This window comes from Ixodes scapularis, unplaced genomic scaffold (genome assembly GCF_016920785.2).
Source record: "Ixodes scapularis isolate PalLabHiFi unplaced genomic scaffold, ASM1692078v2 PGA_scaffold3__209_contigs__length_174095766, whole genome shotgun sequence".
NCBI lineage: Eukaryota > Metazoa > Arthropoda > Arachnida > Ixodida > Ixodidae > Ixodes > Ixodes scapularis.
The window spans coordinates 50,165,179-50,187,729 of NW_024609868.1; the positions used below are offsets into that span (position 1 = coordinate 50,165,179).

The following is a 22,551-nucleotide window of genomic DNA, read 5'->3' on the forward strand; positions in this document are numbered from 1 at the left end:
TGTCCGAAGCTTCAGCAATGCAATTGGACGTGTCGTACGCAAGCAATCCTAATTTCTGCGAGCGTTCTAATCTTTTTTTTTTTTTTTCAAAACTTGATAGCTTTTTTTGTGCCCAGTATAGCTCTGTATCATCGGACTGACGGCATGCACTTGTACACTGGCTTGTACTCGCAACGCTTTCATCATTAGGGAGTTTTCGTAGACCGCGTTGCCCCCTCCGCTAAGCGTTCCGCAACGAAGAAGTTGCTACTGCGCCTGCGCGCCGATAGCCTTGACTGTGGAGTTCCCGCTATCGTAGCGGGTTGCGGAGGGCCTTGCGGGACGGCGAAAACGATCTACGAAAACTCCCTATTGACCTCCATCACGTCGATCCACTGACTCTCCGTCCTCAACTTTTACAGCACGCAAACTAACCAACGGTGCAGCGATAAAGAGCTAGTGGAACTGAAACTTCGTTTTCTGCAATCGCTCGTACAAAGAGCAGAAAATTAAAAAAAAAAAAAACGTCGTAGGCACGGTCGCGGAGAGCACGAGAAGTGAAACTCACGTGACTTCCTGCGAACCCACCTTTAGTGACGTATGTCGATGCCTCCCTTCTGACCGCCCCGACACCTTGCGGTACACTGTTACGTCACAGTGCACTGGCGGGAACTTTGAATTGGGCCTCCTATTTCTATTTTTTATAAAAAAAACTAAGGATACTCGCACGCAACGCCATTGGCCAAGAAACTCCTTTGTTGCGGTGAAATTTCAAGGACAAAAGCAATTTATTTTCGTTCAATGTCTCCTATGCAAAATTTGATGACGTAACGTGGGGATCGCAGAACACCCAAGTGACGATATTTGAATGAGGTTCATAGATTGGACCCGAGCCCTGCGTGGGCACTCGATTTGGGCTCGTGATAATTACTAGCTCGAGAAGCATCCGGGTAGTGACCCGTGTCCAATCGCTGCAACGACGACAACAGCCGAGCCATAACAATGTCTGGAACTCAGCGCGTGTCCTGTGCTTTGCCAACCCCAGCGCGTGGCTATGATCAACACTGGCGGCACATAATCGGCTCCAGATCACGTGGCCGCTTGTTCTGGCTGCGAGGTGAGGGGGTGAACGCTGCTCGTTTTTCTTTAATTTTTTTCTGGCACTTCTATTGCGTGGGGTGAAAAACGAACGCGTGTTTCATAGGTCATTAACGTTGGGGATTCGTTTTAAGCGGTATTTGCGCAAAGTGCAAAAATTGTTGCATTGCTCCTGTAAGGGAAAAATTGGCCGAGGCTACATCGACGTGCGGGGACGTAGCCAAGTCGGGAGGAGATAAGGCTCCATCCACGCAAAAGGTCACGTGACTTATGATATAATAACACAATTTGTTTTTATGTACATATTATGCTTTCTTATGAGTAAATATAGGATATAAAAATAAAGAGGTTAGATTTTATTGTTGTATTAAAGTTAATATGTCACGGGACCTTGCAAATTTTCAGACAATTATCAATTTTTTTACTGTTTTCTAGGACTAATAGCAAATATCATGCGTCATAACAATAGTATCAACAGATATCTTTATAGTTATGTTGTCCAGGAGTCACACACACGTGTGGGCAGCGTGCGTGCCATCCGTGCGTTTGGGCGCGCAGCATTGTGGTGCGGGATTGGTTGGGCTTGGTGCGGGTGCGGCCTCCGGGGCCTTCGCCCATGTGTGCATCGCTGCCGAGGCGAGGCAGTGAGGCTTCGTCGTGTGTGTGGTTGGCTTGGTTCGAGACGTTTTAGTGCGAGCTTATGCGCATCAAAGGGGACAAGTGCGAGCACACCGCTCCATACGTTCTTGACTTGCGCGCACGCTCGCAATCTCACAAAGATTGCGAGAGAAGGGGAAACATGCATTAGGCCCGGCCAGTAATAACAAACATACTGAGAGCCTTCAATCGAGGAAACTGGGTAAAATATTTCAGAAACAGTTTATTCCATGACAAATAAAACAGTAGCCGATGCTACTCGTCCACAAGATCACCGATGAACACGAAGCCCTTCGTGCGGCAGAACTCCTGCAGGAGCCAGTTCACGTCTCTGTGCCGATCATTCTACGCCTGGATCTCGGCATTCTGACACTTCAACGAAGAGAACCTGCATGTTCTCCCGCCTCGGAAGGACGGAAGAAAAGACCATCTAGATCGTCAGATTGCGTTCCAGGATCTGAGCGGCCAGCCGATGGTACTTGTCAATCTACGCGCTGGCACAAACACTAGTGTTTTTTGTGCCTAGTGCCTACGTGCAAATTGACATGCAGCATCAAAATCGAGCAGGAAGCCTCGATCCTAATGCCACTAAACGCCCGCGCTTCGACAGCCACCCGGTTATTCGATGGGAAATACTGGGACAAGTATTTCACCATCGAATCCCCGGCAACCAAAACTCGAGGCATGTTGGAAGCGCGACCGTGCTAATACACAAAGGGCCAAACTCCTTGACCAAAAAAAAAGGAAAAAAATGAAAGAAGACGAAAGGAGATCTGCCTCCGTCTACGCAGGAAGTGACGTAGGGCGCCGGAAGTGACGTAGTGCGTGGATGGAGCCCTATCTCCTCCCGACTTGGTTACACCCCCCGCGCGTGGATGTAGACACTCCCCCCCCCCCACTCCCCCCCCCCCCCCCCAAAAAAAAACAAAAAACTTGAGAGGCGCTATCAAGCGGCTCCGGTGCAGCGTCAGACTTGGCTACTGCGCAACGGAGGCGCACAGCTGGGCACGCGGCGGCGCCAGTGCGTCTGCCGCGGCTACGACGTCACTCCTCTGGAATGCGCAGTCCGGCGAGGCGCGCGCGGCGGCGGAGGAGCTCCGGCGCGCCAGCTGCGCCGTGTGATGTCACTGCTCCTCGCGCATGCGCAGCACGGCTCTCCAGGAGCCACGCAAAACTGCTCGACCTCGGCCAGTGTAGCTCACGCTACAAAATTGCCGTACGTCGTCGCTATCATATGTAGTTCAATATTTGCACCTTTCGTGGTGTCGGAACATGGCGGGCAGCACTGGACAGCTTATTTATAGGCACTAGAAGTTTTTGAGAACTTGCTCGTGACCCTTGTAACGCGTTTCTTGTTGTTGTTGTTTTTTTCTTCTTTTTTCTCTCCAGACGAACTGGTTCACTGCAAGAACGAGGAAGAAGCGTGAGGAAATATTTGAGACGAGAATCCTCTGCTTCAGGGACAGAATCAGCACTTTTCCTTAACCACTCAACCTCACATTTCGGCCACTTGTCAAAAGATAGCGCAAGTGCGCGCCGTCTGCTACAAAATATGTTCTTTTTCAATATTTAAAACAATTGGTATGATTTAAAAAAAATTACAATCATAGAAAGTGATTTTATTTAGAAAGAGAAAAGCTCTAATTAAAGAATCGTTGCGAGAATCCTCTCCTCTGAAACCGGTTTCTTGCGTACAGGGTCGAGCTTGAAAATAGTCCCACGATTGAAAATATTTCAAAACAAACCTGAATATAAATACAACAAAACCAGCCTTTCAGAGAACCAGCCCAGTTCCTCTAGCGTACAATTTAAAAAAAGGCGATCAGCTATATGGCGTTAGGTTAGAGACAGAGCCGTACTACACTGACTGGACTGTGTTGAACAAATATATAAATATTGTATATGAACATTCACAACAACATTCAGTATCCTTTCCTTTGCTTCATCCGGTTGAGAGGAACGTTTTCACTGATGTGTGTTGTTAAGTATCCGTTTTATATCCCGCAGAATATATTATAAAGGACGGCACGGTCGACAGTAATTTGATAGCTTTTTGGTTAGTATGGTTTTATGTGAAACGCAGGTCTACAAACATATACCTAGACAGTATGTTCAACCCTCCATCCGGCAATTAGAAATGCACACAGGATGTTTTCAGCCGCCCCAGGGTTACAGTCGATGGCAATCGCGCTGCTTGCACACAGCTTGCGTGCAGTGAAACGTTCTTTCACATTTTGCTCTGACGCTCTTCCGGTGATTGCCCGTGTGCGACGCAACCTCGGGTCCCAATAATATACTCGCAGCTGTGTACTCAGCAAGACTCAGATCAGACAAACAACCATCGGTTATGTTTTCTTTTAAAACTCAAGGACTGTCATTAATTGCCTCTAGTCTGGCGGAATATGCTCAGCCTTGGCGCCAACTTACGTGGTAAAATTATATATATATATATATATATATCAGGCGGTTCCTTCTTTAGTCCCTTAAAAAGCTCAATAAACTTCATTTTCTTTCCTCTGTTTGAAATCGTCACGTGAAGAAAGAGAAGTCGGAAAAAAATATGCTTACGAAGTGAAAGGTATCTACTATACTCCGTTTCACCTTACGTCCGAGCGCAGCGGATGCTACGAGCCATCGGAGCCAATCCAAGGCCGTGTGAGTGTCACGTGACCTTAGAGAGGAGGCACCGCGACGTGCGGAAAGCGTATCACAAGCTGCGTCCGCAGAACGAGATTATAGACTGCTTTGGGCCCTGACCGGATGTGAAAAGAATTAAAATGACACCGCCCCGCCAGCTTGCTGGCGATTTTAATAAAAGAACATTTTATAATGGAACAAGTTACAGTATTTTAATATAACAAGTGCACTGTCGTTCCCGTTGCTCAATTCACGCAGGAATTAACTAAGCACTACGTGCCTCTAAAAAAACAATCAGTTAATATGAAAGTTGTTGCTCTCCTGACTATTTTTGATGATTTAATGGTGATATCTTTTCTAAAACGAGAATCCCGAGCTCGTAGTTTTATCTTTGGCAGTTGCTCCTGCTGATCGAAAGTTCGCGCAGCCCCAGGTGCACCCTTCAACGAATAGCTCGCGCTTGCAGCCTAGTAGCGGAATTGTTGTACGTTACGAAACCGGGGAAGCGAACTATAAATCAAAACAAAGGGCAAATGAACACAGATATGTATAGACTATGTGAACATGTTAAAACAGCAGAGCTACTTTTCGAGCGAAAATTAACCGACGAGATGAGATCACTATAGCGCATGCCATTCCTAGCGCTCGAGACATGGGAACCGGGACTCGTAGCCGGTTGCCTGCGGGCCGCGTGTTTCAGACCCTAGGTCTAGGAGGTCGTGATAATTTCTGTGCACCCTCATAGGGAGTTTTTGCCTCAATTTCAAAGGTTGCAGACGGTCTCTTTGTCTTGTGCAGGCGCCCAAAATGGCCACCCTCCTTGCTTTTAAGGAAACCGGAGCCCAGAAACCAAATCATGTCCACCCTGCAGTCCTTGTGATCATTCCAGTCACCCTCGAGTTAGTGGCCACCGTGTCCAGCATAACCATTTCTCCTTGAGCGGCATAAAGAACAATTTCAATATGTTTCTTAAAGTTGTGAACGGTCTTCATATATCATATCTTTAGCAGTAGCAGCAGCAGCAGGCAACCTTTAATTGCGCCCAGAAAGACTAAGCGATTGGTCAGAGGCCCATCTAAGAGTCCCCTCCCAATCACCCCTTAGGCGACGGCCAGAATCCCTTGGACTCCAGCGGCGTCCTCGGCCAGTCGGACGACTTGTTCCTGCACCTCAAGGTCGGTGCAGAGAAGAAGAGCTTCCCAGCTCTCTTGGTTGGTGATCTTTTTTAGTAGTGGCTGGGCTTTGCGGTCGAGCCGGCTGCATTCCCAAATAATGTGGCGAAGAGTCGCTCTTGCACCACATAGCTGGCAGTCTCCCTTGTAGCGATCCGGATACCATCCGCTGAGCTGGGCAGGACTATGGTAGGTGCCTGTCTGTAGTCGCCGCCAAGCTACCGCTTGTCTTTTGTCCAGCGAGGGATGCGCCGGAGGGTAGCGCATCCTTTCGCCGGCGTAATGATCGAGGATGTCTCGGAACGTAACCAGTCTGTCGCCCCCCGTCGACGATTCGATGGAGGGGTCCGACGTTGCTCCGGCCCGGCGAGTGAGACCTCGGGCCGCGTCGTGAGCCTCCTCGTTGCCGGGGAGCGACGAGTGTGCTGGAGTCCAGATCAGCTTCACCTTCGCAGTCTTTTCAGGATCACCTAGTACTCGAAGCGTAACCGGCGAGATCCGTCCCTTGGCGTATTGGCGAATCGCCATCTGTGAATCGCTGACAATGATTTTAGCGTCTTGCAGCTTGAGTGCCAGAGCGATGGCCACTTCCTCGGCTACCTCCGGTTCTGTCGTCCGGACACTGCAGCTCGCAACGATCTTCCCTTGCTTGTCAACCACGGCTGCGGCCATGGCATCCCTGTCGTACCTCGCAGCGTCCGTGTAGTAGACGCCCTCTTCCTTCTCTAGTCTTCGAAGGGCCTTGGCTCTCGCCGTTCGTCGCTCCACATGGTGCACGGGGTGCATGTGACGTGGCAGGTTTGGGATGGTAAGCTTCTCCCGGACCCGTCTCGGCACGTCTATTTTCTCGCCCGTTTGTCTTTCGTAGCGGATGCCCAGGTTTTCGAGAATGTGACGCCCGGTCGCGCTCTTTGTTAGCCGTTCGAGCTGAGACGTCCGTTGCGCCTCGACGATCTCTTCCACGGTGTTATGTAGGCCCAGCGCCGCCAGCTTTTCGTTTGACGTAGAATCCGGGATGCCAAGTGCTCGCTTGTAGGCCTTCCTAATCAAGCAGTCTAGTTTGGCTTTCTCCGCCACCCCGAGCCGTAGGAAGGGAAGGACGTATGCCAGCCGGCTCACGACGAAAGCGCGGACGAGGCGTACAAGATTTCCTTCCCTCATTCCGAAGTGACGGCCTGAGATGCGTGAAATAAGCCGGGTGATCTGGTAAGTTGACGCCTTGAGCGATTCGATCATCTCGTAGTTGTTGCCATCCGCCTGGACCCGCAGACCCAGGATGCGAATGCTCTTCACCGACGGGATACGCAGTCCTTGCGAGTAGAGCGCGATGTCCGACGGCAGCTGGCGGGACCGAACAGGTTTGAGGAGGAGGAGCTCCGACTTTTGTGGAGAGCAAGTTAGGCCCCTCGGAGTGACCTACTCCTCAATCGTCCGTATCGCTTCTTGTAGCGTGTCTTGGATGAACCCGTCACAGCCGCCGGTCATCCAGAGCGTGATGTCATCTGCGTATATACTGTGGTGCAGCCCCTCGATCTTGCTGAGCTTCGCAGGCAACTCAATCATCGCCACGTTAAATAGATATGGCGACAGGACCGAGCCCTGAGGTGTGCCTCGCCCGCCTAGATTGATGTCGTCGGACGTGACGCCACCGATGGAGATTTGCGCCGTCCGATCGCTGAGGAAGTCTTGAATGTAGTTGAACGTGCGTCGCCCTACGCCCAGCTTCTCCAGGTTCTCAAGGACCGCATCATGCCTGATAGTGTCAAAGGCCTTCGTAAGGTCGAGGCCCAGGATCACCCTAGTGTCGAGATGAGAGCTTTTTTCGCCATCTATGATTTGGTGCTTGAGCCTCAGCATCACGTCTTGGGTAGACAAGTGTGGCCGGAATCCAACCATGGTGTGAGGGAACAATTGGTTCCTCTCCATGAAGTCGTTGATTCTCCGTAGAACGACGTGCTCCATTATCTTGCCCACGCAGGACGTGAGCGAGATTGGGCGCAGAGCGTCGAGCTGAGGCTTCTTGCCTGGTTTCGGGATCAGGACCACTTTGGCCGTTTTCCACTGCCGTGGTAGCTGGCCTTGTCTCCAGCACTCGTTGATGTACTTTGTGATGCCGGTTATGGCTTCGTTGCTCAGGTTCCGCAGCATCTTGTTGGTGACACCGTCCGGTCCCGGAGCAGACTTGGTCTTCAAGTTGCGCAGTGTCTCGGCAACTTCAAACTCAGAAATGTCCACGTCTAGCACCTCGTTGTCTGCACCGCCGTATGTCGTGGGTGTTCTCGGCGGGTTGTCACCAATATATCGCTTACGGATCTCCTCTACTAGGTCGTCCTCGTCACCCTTGTGACTTCGAATGATCTCGCACATCTTGCTACGCTGAGCCGTCTTACAACCGTCCGGATCCAGTAGGTGCCGCAGTATGTTCCAAGTTTTGGGTACATTGGGCTGACCGTCGAACCCTTCGCAGGTATCCTGCCACTGTTGACGCGTAACCTGGTCAGCGTACGTCTCGATCGTTCTGCTCAGTTCAGCGATCTTTCTTCGAAGGTTCCGATTGTTACGTTGCGTACGCTGCCGCTTCTGCAGACTAGCCTTAGCCTCCCATAAGTGTAAGAGTCGGCTATCCGCAGCGGCCACGTCCGCTTCTTCCGGAATCACCTTGGTCGTCCGCTCGGCAGCCGCCAGCAGGCATTCCATCCACTCGCCAATGTTTGTGACGTCTTCCGTCTCGTATTCGCCCATCAGCTCTCGGAACTTATCCCATTCCGTGATCTTGCACTTTCTGCCCCGCGGCTTTCCAGGGCCCGCGCGGATCGTTATCTTTAGCACATAGTGGTCGCTACCCAGGTATTCCCACGTGTTTGTCCACTCTGCATCCTTTGCATAGCGCACAAACGTAAGGTCTGGTGTAGTGTCTTGTTGTCGGGCGGCTCCTCTCCTCGTCGGATGATCCGGATCGGTGATCAGGGATAGTCCGCATTCGTGAGAGTCGATCCACAGCTTTCGGCCCTTGGGTCGTTCGATCTTGTATCCCCAGTCCGGATGTTGGGCGTTGAAGTCCCCAACCACGACCAGTGTCTGGCGTCTGGCGATGTTCAGGGTCGCTTGGAAGAGGGAAGCGAATCTGTGCCGTTTCGCCGGGCTGCTGTAGATGTTCAGCACGAAGAGGCTGCGCTGGTCTTTCTTCTTCGCCGAGATTATCTCGATTAGCACGTGTTCTACTGCTGAAACGCCTGTGTCATGAACGACGACCGGTATGTTCCTTTTGACCAACGTGACCACTTGCGTCTTTTCCTTGGTATCCATGCCGTAGGACTTGTAACCCGACAGTTTGGCCAGTTGTTTCGCCTCTTGTAAGGCAATCAAATCCGGTCGTTCCTTTTCGTCTTTGTTATTCACGTATTGCTCTAGGTTGCCCCTCTTTTTGCCAAACCCGCGGCAATTCGACTGCCAAATTATGTACTTTTTACTGTTCACCATCTTGGTTTCTAACGACTTGTGCCGTACGTAGCTGTTCCATGTGCCTAGCCAGCTGCGTCAGCCACTCGGGGTTGCACATCAGCTCGACCACCTGCTTGTTAACTTCCTGCTGCAGCGGCGCCTCGGCCTTATCCAATGCGACCGTCTCTTGTCCCGGTCTTACGTCCATCTTCCTCTTCGCGGGTGGCGAAGCCTTCTCCGGTTCCTTCTCCGTCTCGTTGCTTTTCTGCTGAAGCTGTGTCCTCAGCCATGCGTTCCCCTTCTCGGTCTTCTCTACCATCACGCGTAGAGCCTTGTTTTCTTCCTGGAGTTGTCGCATCATGACAAGGATCTCGTCTAACTTGTCGTTCTGCGTCTTGGCCTCCTTGCTCTTCTTTTCCGAGGCCTTGTGGTCGGTCACCCCGGCCCAGCTGACTCGCTGTCGGGAGCTGGACCTCCTCCTGGACTTCGATCTCCGCCGCGAGCCGGACCGCTGCCGCGAGGTTGACCGCACGGATGCTCGGCTCCGTGACCGCACTCTAAAAAAAAAAGGTGTCAAGGGAGAGTAAGTGCCTTAACTTACTCTCCTTTAACTCTATCTGCATGGAAGTTACTCTTTCCCGACCGCTTCTTTCGATGATACTCTCCCTTAACCCTCCCTCGACCTCGAGAGTAACTGTAACGAGAGTTAGTTTCTCCTCGCGATATGACGGGCTGTCGATAGATGGCGCCGCTATGGGTTCGGCGCAAGTTCGACGCTGTTCGGCGCAGGTATTTTTTTCGTTTTCTCGGGGAAACCTTTTTTTCCTATCCGCTTTTCTTTTTTTTCTTTTTTTTTCTTCTTCTTTTTTTTTTTTGGGGGGGGGGGAGATGGGCAAGGATGTTTTAATAAATGAGTTGGTACAGCCTGCCTTGACGGGTTTATATTTCAGTATTTATTAACTTAATTATTACCTGCGGCAGGAAAATCATTTGAGCGGGGGACACTCCTTTATCCAAGCAATAGGCAATTAATGTTTTTGCTACACAGATATATTAAACAATAAACATATAGATCAGTGTCTAAACGGGTGTATGAGCGGATGCTGACGCGCGTGTGCGATTATGTTTCGTTACATAAGTGCCTAGGGTTGTTATGTAGCCCAGGGATGTTTTGGGGGCATTGTTATATTTTTGGGGGGTCGTTTCAAGTTACTGCTGAGCCCGACCTCACTGATCGTAGGAACAGGTATATGTATAAAAAAAGTATTTTTTCCACATTCGCATTAAAATCAAGCAAAGTGGAAAACCTCCCTCCGTGACAGAAGAGGTCGGCTTCGCGCGGTCTATTGTATACGCCACGTGACGACCATTTCATAAAGCGTCGCCCTAAACACGGCGTTCGTTTCGAAGCCATGTATAGGTTCAAAAAACCTATACATGGCGGCAAGCCAGGTTTATGGTACGTGACACTAGGGGCTCCCTTATTTTCACCGCCGTGGAGAAAATAAACGACGGAGCCAGAGCGTTTGGAAAAGTTATTAGCGATGATTTCCAAACTTGTTATGCGGTCTTTGTTTTGAGTCATTAGATAAACTTGGCTTGACTACTACCTTTTTTTTTCAATATTTACATTTTACTTTCCGAAGCGAGGGAGTCGATTAGTCTTCTGCTCTGTTCAAGAAAAGCTCTGGGGGGTTAAACCTTTAACTCTGCACAGTTTGCTACATCCTTTAACTGTTTTAACCTCACTCTCCGAAGCTCCCTTGACAGGAAGGTTTTCGATATAAGAGAACATTCAAGATCGCTGCTCTTTTCCGCTGTTCATCAAACAGTTCCTAATGTACAGCGGAAGCACCGTGTAGCATTCCGGATATCGATATTTGTGGTACGGATCTCACTGGCTTTAAATATAGATACATTAGTGTGTATTACAGAAGTCTTATTTCGCTGTCCAACAGAGCCACATTTAAACTGCCATTGACGAGTTCACCTTACGTTCAGTTGATTCTACACAGCAAGCGATAGCTCAATTATTTGGGGGAGAACGTAGACTGCTCTATGTCGCCCTACGATATGTTAAAAAGTATGCTAAGCTTCTTATGTTCAATGTCCCCGAGGTACGAAACACGGACGACAGAAGCTCAGTTAAAATGAATGAGCGAAATTGTCTGTATGTTCTGTAACTAGCGGTAGCTTCCTCCATCTAGCATGGCCTTTGAAAAAGCCTGTGTCTAGAGTGCCGTGGTACTCTTGCCAAGCGTTCAAGTGCCCACGTCCGATGGCACTCTAAGCACGCATTGGAGTGCCGTCCGAATGCCCTAAATGGGCTGTACAGAAGACGTGGGTCGGCGCGTCCCGAGAAGCATAGCCCGCCGCATTCGTGAGCTAAAGAAATCCGATTCACAAAAAATTTTTCACCATCGAAGTGCTTCGGAAGTGAGGGAAGTGTCGCAAGCGGAAATTTAGAGGACCCAGAGGAAATTAGAGAGTAAATAAATTTAGAGGAATTTAGAAGATAAATAAATCTGTCTTTTAGAGACAGCCAAATTTACTTGTAAGCTTGGTCTTGGTACCAATCCAGCCAGCTGAAAGTCATGATGTGGAAAGATTGTGAACTTTAATTTGGTCTCCTGTGTTTGTTAGTTACCGAATCGACAACAAACCAGCACCGACCAACCAGCTCTTTTACGACGCAAATATTTTCACGAAAAAACTTAAAAAAAAAAACTTCGAAAAAACAAATAAATAAACACAAAAAAGACAGTGTGGAATGGGCATGCTGCGGACACTAAAGTTCGTTAATATTTTTCTCTTTTTTTTTTTTTTTTTTTTTTTTTGTATGGAGCATTAGTGCAAGCTGGGTGCAAGGTGCGCAAGGAACGAGCGAGGCGCCCGTTGAGTCCGGATTCCCTGGATTACCGCCTTCGGAAGCACACGCTGTCCTTAGTTGCCACACAAAGCCTTTAGTCATGGATCGGGGACTTTATCCCCCGTAAGCTGACAGCGCGGTGGAAACTACGTGCTTGTTAGACCGTTTGACTGCCAGTCTCGCACCACGTGATCACCCCTTCTCCGCATACACACGCGAGGCGAGCGAAATCAAGCGATAGGAGTCAGGCCACTGAATGGTTGGCTAACGCTTAGCTTCACCGCATTGTCAACTTAGAGATGAACGAAATAAGAGCTCACCTCTACAATCAATTTCCGGCCTGTTATCGCCTGACATCACTTTCTGCGCGCGAAACCTCCAACCTTGAAAGCAACAAGATCGTTTTGCCCACGAGCAAGCTTCCCGGAACTTTAGAACGGATGCCTTGCGAACGATGGGGCCTATACTCCGTTTCACCTTCAGTCCGAGCGCAGTGGACGCCACGAGCCATCCCAGCCGATCCAGCGCCGGGAGAAAGTCGCGTGACCTGCCGGTGGGGCGGGGCGACACAGGGAGCTCAAGGTCGCATGACACTCCCTCAACGCCGCATTGGCTGGGATGGCTCCTAGCGTCCGCTGTGCTCGGACGGAAGGTGAAACGGAGTATAGGAAGAGTAGCGCTGCCATATTTTTTTTTTTTAATTCTGTTTTTGATTTTACGAACGGTTTCGGAATATATGACCGAATACCGTTTTGGCATCTCCACAGAACTAAGATTTAGTGACACTATGAATGTGTCATTGATAGTAGGTATTCCATGCGCAATTATGCATAAATATATAGGACAACGATAATGTATTTGTTATGTTTGTGAACACGAAAAATACATGAATGAATTAATTAATATATTTATAAAAGTATCTGTTTCACATTTTTTTCTCAAGAAGGTCTTTCTCGCGCGCTTCATGGGTAACAACACAATCATTTAAATACTGACGTGTGCACTTATATGGCAGAATTTTTTTTTATACAAAAGAACTTTACGTTAATTTACTTTAATTACTTTTCTCGATTAAATTTTCCCTATAATAAGGGACGTGCTTAAATGCATATATATGCTTCTGTGCAACCCTGCTGTCATTGCTGCCAAAATAAGCAAACATCTTTTTGATAGGACAGGTCAGGAGTGCTTATATTATAAATTTGAAATAAACACCCGTGCCAAAATCACCGGTGCATTTCCAAATAGAGGGGCCGCCATCCCGTGCTCGCCTGGCGTATAAATGATCAGTGACTCATCATTCGTAATCTATAGATAGTATTTCGGATGAAAACATTATTTCAAAGCAAATGAGGGCGAAATTACAGTCGATGTGCCATAGTGAATCGTTAATTAAACAAGAGTCCTACCTACACCAAATCTATGACGTCGCGATTAGGTGGTGGTGCAGCCTGTTGAACGGAGCATGGCCGAACGCTTCACACTTCGGAAAATGGGTACATGCAGCGCGTCGTGCGCGGAGCTCTTGTGTGCAAACGCGTGCTTGTTTACACTCAATGAGTTGGTGTACACTCGATTCAAAGGTCAAACTGTTCGTGAGAGATTATTCGGCGTGAGGTCGGTCTGCCTTTCAAGATTTGCGACACTGGTTCACGCTGTACATGAGACACGCGTAGCTATACTCTGTTTCATACTTAGCGTGCAACGCTGTGAAAGCTACTGGCGCGAGCGCGTGGCTTCATCTATGGTTTTGTTTGAGCGAGAACGCGTGCAAATGATCAACGAGATGAAGCCCCACGCTCGCGCCAGTAGCTCTGACAACGTTGCACGCTAAGTATGAAACAGAGTATAGTGCAGCACGACCGCTAACCTGAGGTCGTTAACGTGCATCACGCGCTATACTTAGTTTCACCTCCGAATGAACCGCAGATGCTGTTTCAGTGCTTGTGCACCCGCGAGCGCTCGTGTGCCCGCCGAGGCGTCATCCAAAACAATTAGCTCGCGCTTTTAGCACGTGTGACCAACAATGGTCCATGCTGAGTTGAGACGAAGTATTCCTGGTGTTCATAGCACGTTCTACAGAGTGAGCTTGCGCTCCTCGTGCTCCTAGCTCCAACCAGTCAGCGACACGCGCGGGCTAGCGCGTAAACCTCCCTTTGAAACAAAAATTTCTAGCGCAAGCGGTTATTCCGCGAAAACACCTCTGAAGGCTGCACTTTCGTGCCGGTAGCCTTCGCTGTTTAAGGACAAGCCTCGGGCACGTGCAGCATTCGCGCGGAAATATATGTTGGTGGTGGTGTAGTATTTTGAAGTGCAGGAGAAAAGCTGGAAGCCACCGCATCTATTTCACAAGCAGAGTGCTCGCGAAAGTAGCGTAAGTGCTTTTAACGTAAGCTACCACTTTTAGAAACAGATTGTAATTGTGTGAATAATCTTCATTCTTTTTTTCCCAAAAAATTGATTTGTGATAGGAGTGATCTCCGAGAATACGGGTCACCAGTGATACCTGTATAGTGCCATATTGGCGTGATATTTGAGTGCTGTGCTCTTGATGGATCGTGTTCCTTCTTATTATTCCTGTTTTTTTTTCTTTTTTTCTTTTTGCAATTTGAGAACTGGACTTTTATGTAGTCGGACGCTGTGTTTCTCTACCTGTGACAATTTGATAGTTTATGTACGAAATTAATCCCTAAAATAATGCCCTCTGCACACCGTAGGTATTTTATAAATAAATAGAACAAATAAATATCCGCGGGAAGGGTGCGCTAATAACTGATTGAATAATTTTTGATTAGTCTTTCATAGGTTGGCACTTTACGACAGTTAATCATTCAAATATTAAGCTGAGATCTGTTTTTGTAGTGAAGGCGACGTGGAAACCGTTCGCGAGTTTTAGAGATTCGAAGAGCTATCGCTGTAAAACGCCAAACACTATCCAATGTACTTTTTTTTTTTTTTTTCGAACATGTTGGTTTGAATATATTTACTGTGGCGGATGCTTTCAACGCGTGAGCTCTTGTTTAGTGGGGGCATTCCTTCAGTAGTGCACCCGCTCTCTCTTGCCTCGGTATTACGCAAATCATATGATTAATAACCCCTCCAACTAGCAATCCGGAAAATGGGTTTTATCGACGTGTTTTATCCGCTATGGCAATCAGTTTGTTGGAGGGTGCTTCATCGACAAAATCGTCTCGTCGGCACCCTGTGCTGTCCCATCGACGGTTTCATCAAAACGAGCGTTGTATCGTTTCATAACATAGCTTGCTTTGTGGTAGCATTTATGGGCGAGCCCTGCGCACTTTACGCGTCCGTAACGGTCCGCCGGTCGGTCGTTTGTAACCATACAACAGATTGGAGCCACCACGTAACCACAATGGAAATAGCGCTGCATATAATAGTCACAAGGTCACGTGACTATAATCCATGCGGGCGATGTAAACATCCTCACTGATGAATCCATGAATCCCGAACAAGAGCTCTGCCGGACAAAAGCTTTTATGACCCGTACTAAACCTCAGCACATTTTTTCCAGAGACCCGGATAAAAGTACATCATTTTACGACTACACATGAGCAAAGGGTGCATGAAGAATTTTTTTTATTTCATTGCCGATCTTGATATGAGGACCGTATGTTTGTTTCTGGGGGCTGAAAACTGCGATCAGAAATGTCTCGATATGGGCCCATCGGGGCCGCCAAATGGGGCTGCCGATGTCCGCGTCAATGCCTCGCAGTTCTGTCGCGGCCAAATGCATGGGACCTTTCGCTCCAGATTATTATGTTGACTCTATGACCTCGAGAGAAAAGCTTCGTACTCTAACTACGGGTTTATGGACTCCATTTCGTGTCCAGTGAAGAACCCCGGTGCGATTGACAGGACAAGAACATATTCTGAAACGTGGATATAAAAGGACGGCTCTATGACTTTACGGCACTACTGCTGCCACAATAACACGCCGAATGCCTCCAACATGGCACCAAGGCACTGATAGCAGACGATAACGTTGTTTTTGATTCAGAGTTTAGCCGGAAATAACGTCAACTGCAAAACGCAAAAAAAAAAAAAAAAAGAAAACGAGCACAAAGAAGTATGAGTGCACACTCGGAGCGCTACTGGCTACTGAATTTTATTTGGAAAACACGAACATATATACACACATTATTATACCTCACCCCAAATGAATCTGATTTTTTTGTTTGATGAAACCAGTGACGACGCACTGATGCAACCGTCATCCTTCTTTACACTGATTTTGAATGCCTCGAAAATTTTACCCTCTGTTTTCGGTACCTACTTGCCCGGAATAGGTATTTTATCTAGCAAAAAATCATACGAACGCTTATCACAGTGGACTGCCAAGTTCCACAAGGGAGACCGCTTTACAGAAAGTTCATGCCCTGTGTACGATCTGGTGGTGCACGAAAGCACCCAATGTCAAAAGCCCGTGCCAAATGCCCCACGACTGACACCTCACCCTTTAGCCCCGCCTTTAAAAGGCTAGCTTGATCAGAAGCCCATGACGCGAATCCCGAGATCACATGGCCGGGTCCTCCCCGTGACGGCGGAGCATTCTGCTTTTAATTAAGAGACAGCAAGTGTGCACGCGAGCGTGTGTAACGTAATCATGCCGTCATTTGTAGACCCTCAACGTATTAGCTTAAGACATGGAACAATGCTGGTTGAAGCTCGCACAGGGATTCTGCACGTGAGGCTATAATGCTACACCGGTACGATCGCCCACATGTGGTTGGTATTTTAGACTACCGATCTGGCGCAATCCACTTGTTTGCGTGCATGTTTTTTTTTGTTTTTGTTTTTTTTTGTGTGTGTGCGCATGTTTTGCTGTTTTGTTTATTTTTGAGCTTCGCTGGTGCTCCAAGGCAACGCGAAAGTGGCTGACGATTTTCTTGAAAATCATATTGCCTCTTTTTTATTTGTTGGGAGACATTTGATTTATCATTCTCTTTTTAATGTTGACATTAGGCTTCAGGCTGAGTTCGGAGCGTCGTGTCTGCCAGACTCCTTTTGTCTTCTTGCTAGAGCTGTCATGTCTAAGCAATCTCTACCACATTGGTTTTTTGGATATCCGGCAAGCAGATACCAGCAGAGACAAACGAAAGAATTCGAGCGCCCTTCCCCTGCACGGCGGGGGGGGGGGGGGGGGGGGGGGGGGGGGGGGGGGGGGGGTGAAGGAAGGCGCACGCACCGACGGCCTCGAAACCGGAATGCTTACAAGGTCGCTCGGCCTGGTGCAAGACCTCTATCTTTCCCTGGGAAAGGGCGAGAGAGGGTGATGAGAGGACAGTTCCCCACCCGTTTTCCCCACACTGCCCTACACCATCACCAATATCTCCAAATCTCTTTGTAAGCGGACTCGGCGTCCTTGAGGCGGAACTCCCTTCATTCGGATAGTGCCGGGCGAGCTAAGCGCCCACCGGACGAGTTACCACCTGCCCCGCTCTCTGCGCGTGGTTACAGGAGGGAGCGTGATCACGTGATTATGGACAGACGTGCGATTAGTTCACCGGGCACCCCTTAGCTTCCTCTACACTTTCAGCTTAGGAGTGACGGAGCCCAACCCGCAAGACACACACGCTGTAAAAAAAAAAAAAAAAAGAAGAAGAGAAGAAGGCGTTGAAGCGGCGCGCAGCAAAACGCCGTCGAGGCGAGATCTCTTTGCTCTGGCGGCATTTCGCCATCGGAGCGGCGGAGGGAGACGAAAGCCGGTGCACTCAGCTCGCGGACGAACACGTCCGTCACGTGATGTTTACTGGCCGCATCATCGACACCGCTGCGTGCGCTCGCTCGCGCGGGAACCACCACAGGCGGTCCGGATGACAGCTCTTCCATGACTTCGCTGTTGCCGCTATCACCTGTCACCATTCAACCGCACTTAAAAGGTAAGTAGATCATTTTCGCATGCGCCTTTTAGAGGTAATCGAAGTGCAGAAGGAATGAAAGACGCGTAACTTAACGCGATAGCGCGTGTTGTGTCAGGAAACGCGCTCAACCTTGTTGCTTCCGCTTTCCCCACTCAGTCGCACGAGGTCAACGCTTCCTCGCATCAGACTCGACTCGATTGACGTGTGCAGGACAAGGGCTCATTGCCATGGGAGTTTGGTTTGTTCTGGTTTCTTCCGAACACTTCCTGTTCGTACCTTTTCGCTTTCCGGCGCCGTAAGAAGAACAGAAGAAATCAAAAACACTCAACCGCGCTCGTTGAATAATTATAATAGGCGCTCTCGCGTGCTGAAATTTAAGAGAGCATGTCATCTTTTCTTTAGTCTATATATATATATATATATATATATATATATATATATATATATATATATATATATATATATATATATATATATTAAAAAAAAAAGTTCTTGTCTTAGGCAGTGGTGTGTTCGTTTCACATCGCGCATCCCCGCTCCGCGAGTGCGGCCACCGGACGGCCATGTTACTTGTCGAAAAATTGCCTATTTGGAGCGTTGCGGATGCTGGCGGCAGCGTGCTGAAGATACGTGTTCTGCTCGTTCGTCGGTATTCGCCGAAGAAGTATAACCCTGTGTAAGCCGTGAGACTTGCCGTTGAGAACACGTGAAAAGTTTTACGGAAGCGCAGTGCCGAAGGGAAAAGACGCAACTCGTCGAGATAAAGTTTACCGCGGCGTGATCAAAGCTTCTTTGGCACGCCGAAGCGCTGCGTCTCTCTGCCTTCGCGCGCTTGGATACCGATCAAGAATCGGCGCCGCGGCAAAGTTTTGAAGGTGTGTCGCGCGTATATGTCATTGCATCATATATCGGGCACGGAGTTCTGGGTCGTCCAGCTGTTCCGGCGAGTTGCTATGAATAAAGGGGGAAAACAATATGGGGACGGTTGCTCTTATGCACTATTAACCATGGCTATTAACCAAGTTCCATATCTGCTCTAATGAATCACATGGCAGCACAAATAGAGCAACGCTGCGGAGCAAGTTTGGTTTTTGAAGGCAAACCTACAAGACAGCGAGAATTAAAATTTTTGAAGCGCGACCCATACGGTCGTGTGCAGTCCCTTGGCCAATCCCAATTAGGCGAGTCGCGCTCAAACGTCAAGTGCAATAAAGTAGGTTTATAATGAGTCAGCACTGATCATTATAAACCTACTGAGGAGCTGTTGTGCACAATATTCTGTAAACTGTCTAACGACGAAAGAAGGACGTGCTGAGTGCGACACAATTTGTGCGAACAAGTGATCGCTGGTTTTTCCAGTTTTTCTCTTTGAAACCAAGGGATGTCATCCAAGTTATTATTGCTACGGAAAGAGCTCATATAATGTAACCAAAAACATTTTGTGTTCGCTAATACTATTTGGAAGTAAAATGTGCCGATGTCGTGTTCGCGCTAACAATGTTGTGATGTGTACCTTCCTCTCCTCGTTCGTTGCCACTGGACACTGGATCAAGCTCTTTCTGGACCGCTAGTGCCGGCAGTTACAAATACAGCTGTCAGAGTAAAGTAAAACGCTGCTCCAGAAGCACATATGGCTTCATGTACATTGCACTCGCGAAGCACATTTACACATTGATTCCTGATAGTTATCTGAGCATGGGAAGGCACAGAGACACAGCACTTTTTTGGGCCAGGGAAGCTTTGATCACGCCGCTAGACCGGTGAAACTTGCTTTCGACCAGTTATGCCTTTTTCCTGTGGCACTCTGCTGCCGTAAAAATGTCCACGTTTTCTCAACGGCAAGTTTCACGGCTTACACAGGGTTTTAAAGAACTTCTTTGGCAAATGACGACAAACAAGTAGAAAACGTCTTCAGCTCGCTGCCGCTAGCCTCCGCCACGTTCCAGAAACAATTTTTCGACGTGCAAGATGGTTGTTCGGTGCCCGCACTCGCGCTGCAGCGAGGAAGTGGGAATGCGTGATCCGGCAATTGTCATAGAGACCAGTGGTTCGTTCGTTTCGCGGTAGGCCTACCGAGGCGAACGACGACCATGCTTGCATAACATACCGCAGGATGGCCCCACCGACATCATTAGATGCTGGCTGGAAGCAGACGAAGACGTGCCACCTGCTTTTGCCACTATAATTTATTAAATACTTTCAGCGGATATGATATGTTACCGCTCGATAATAGATAGGACTGAGGTACACGAACCACTTCTGTCCCACGGTGAGCTGAGCAAGCACTCTGCCATAGACGGAAACAATTTTGTCCTTTCATGAAATTAAGGAACCCCAAGTTACTCGCTTATATTTCTCTACGTAAAAGCAACCATTAAAATATGTGCTTGAGCGAAAAGTAGCCACTTTCCGAGAAAAGTTTTCAACTTTTACTTTTCCTTTATGGTTGCTTCCCTTTGGCTGGAACGATTATTGATGCCTTGCATGGGAGGAAGTGAGGTGTCAATCATTGTTTCAGTGGCCCCAATTACTTGAGGAACACTCGTACGATTCTTCCTCGCTGTATTTTTATTTTAAAGGGATGCTGAACCGAAATCTGGATTCCACAAAACACGGCGGCAAAAGCGTGCAACGGGATGCTACAAACACCAAAACATCACCTGTATAGCGATATCTCGACCATATTTTCTAAAAAAGGAGGTGCATTTGACAGATATGTTGACGTCTTGTTTCTCCGAGAAGAGTCGAGAAGGAAAGGGAACGGTCTCGCGTCTTCCCCGCCTCGCCGCCTTGATAGGGCGAAGCGAAGAGAGGAGAAAACCAGATACGTTGACGCCACGTCCCTCGTCGGCCTCGTTCAATCTTGACCTCTTTTTCCAAAAATACGGCCGTCAATTCAAAATATCGCCTTACGAGTAGTCTCGTAGGGATTCTAGCGTCCCACCTACAGCTCCTGCATTGTTTTCTGAAATCCAAATTTCGGTTCACCATCCCTTTAAAGAAAAATGCATGTTGCAACGTGTGGTTTATTCGCTCTGTTGAAATAGTTTTATTGCCCTGCAGTTGTTGAAGACTGAACTGATTTAGTAAATGGATCAAGATTTAAAGGCGTTTTGCGTTTTTACTTTCTATCCCCTTCTATTACAACACTTCCAACAACAATCTTTTTGCTGCAAATATTTGTCTGTGTTATAATCACAGTTAAAATAGTTTTTATGGCACTTTGAGGAACTGCGGGGTTTTCTATAGTACTTGCATCGCTTTTTACAAGGTGATGAACCGGAATCACCTGCTCCAAAAGCTGAATTCAGAGGGGGGGGGGGGGGGGGTCACACTACCACAGCCATGATGGAGCACTCACACATATTTTTGTTGCAGACTATACTTCTGAGCATCGCCAGCAATGACGGGGCCCATGTGCTGGACGGACCATGGGACGCCACTGAACCGATCATTTTCGAGCCAACCACGGGAAACAGCGGCTCCCAAAACCCGTCCTGGTGGATTTCAAGTTAGGAGCATTAGGAGCCTGCCAACATTGGTCGTCAGCTGCGATGCCTCTACAAAAGCCGTTATCCCATGCCGGTTATTCGGGGCACGCTACCACAGCCGTGATGGAGCACTCAAGCATCTTTTTGCTGCAGGTTGGTTATTTGAAAACTTCAGCTTGCTGTCATTCTAGCAACTAATGTCTGCTAGTGGTATTGTGGCCCAGTGATTGCCAAATTTAACATAGCTCTCTCGAAAGTTTCTGACAATTATGTTGTAATTTTTTTTTTAAATTGTACAGTTAATGACAACTAGTTACTTTCCAAACAGAAGTTGCTAGAATTTATTCTTGCCTTTGTTCTATGCTTTCGTATTTGGTTAGACAGCACTAAACCCCGGTACAAGGAAGATTTTGAAAACTAGGGCAACAGAAAGAAAAGACTATTAAAGATAGCCAAAAACTCGAATGTCGAGGCAGCCTGGACCAAATATAACTCTTGGGCCAAACTCTGTATCGAACGTATGCATTTCTTCGAAGACAAATTTTATAACTGTGACCTGCCTTTAATATTATAGAATAACCAAAAAACGTTTTGGAAACTTATTTTCTTATATCAGTCATCCTGTTCAATACTCTTGATGAACAATGATGGCAGTGTTATTTCGGACGCTGTATGTCCTACGGTTTTGAACAGTTGCTTTTAGTCTACTTTTACTGATGGATATAGTTCCTTCTTACCTTTTGTACCAGATGTCGATTTTAGGTATATGAACACTATTTCTATAACACCGTCTGAAATTGCGATATTGATGATAACCTCAAAATTTTCAGCTTGGCTGGTGTCGACTCAATTAATACAAAAATTCTAAAAAATACCACGGGTGTAACCAGCGAAATATTGTCACCAAAAATAGGTGATGAGGCAAAGTAAAACTGAACAAAATGAACGTTTAATGGGGCGAACTTTGCCCAAATTAAAGGGAAATAACAGCACGTCGGAGGCGTCGAGTGTCTTCAATGCAACAGGGTCGAGCACAAGCGATAACTGGTTGCATAAGGCCACGCGGGGCTTCTTTTATAGCACTTTCCTTTCTAGAACATTCTGTACTCGAACATTCTGTACTCGAACATTTCGTACTAAAATATAGAATTAACCACGGCCTTCTCAAATTTTCCAGAAGCATCGTCTTAGGAGTAAATAAAAACATCTGCCAGTCCCAATATTCAAACCCGGGACCTCTGCATGACAGTCGGGCGCGGTGCCCACTGGGCTACCCCTAAGCACGCCATAATATGCAGTCTACTTTTTCAGCATTCGTCCACTGG

General features: G+C 47.9%; 1 protein-coding gene across 1 annotated transcript; it reads right to left on the bottom strand.

The window, feature by feature from the left end:
* Window positions 1–5,340: 5,340 nt before the first annotated feature.
* LOC120837561 lies at window positions 5,341–6,940 on the bottom strand. Its single transcript, XM_040207007.3, has 2 exons — window positions 5,491–6,940; window positions 5,341–5,401 (listed from the first exon to the last, which is right to left on the bottom strand). Exons 1-2 carry the CDS (start codon window positions 6,777–6,779, stop codon window positions 5,341–5,343), a joined length of 1,350 nt encoding a protein of 449 aa, XP_040062941.3. The 5' UTR covers window positions 6,780–6,940.
* Window positions 6,941–22,551: the final 15,611 nt, after the last annotated feature.

Coding starts and splice junctions, on each gene's coding strand:
- LOC120837561 (XM_040207007.3), bottom strand. CDS start 6,779: ATGATCGAATCGCTCAAGGCGTCAACTTACCAGATCACCCGGCTTATT. Junction 5,402..5,490: donor GACGCCGCTGGAGTCCAAGG/GATTCTGGCCGT, acceptor GCGCAATTAAAG/GTTGCCTGCTGCTGCTGCTA.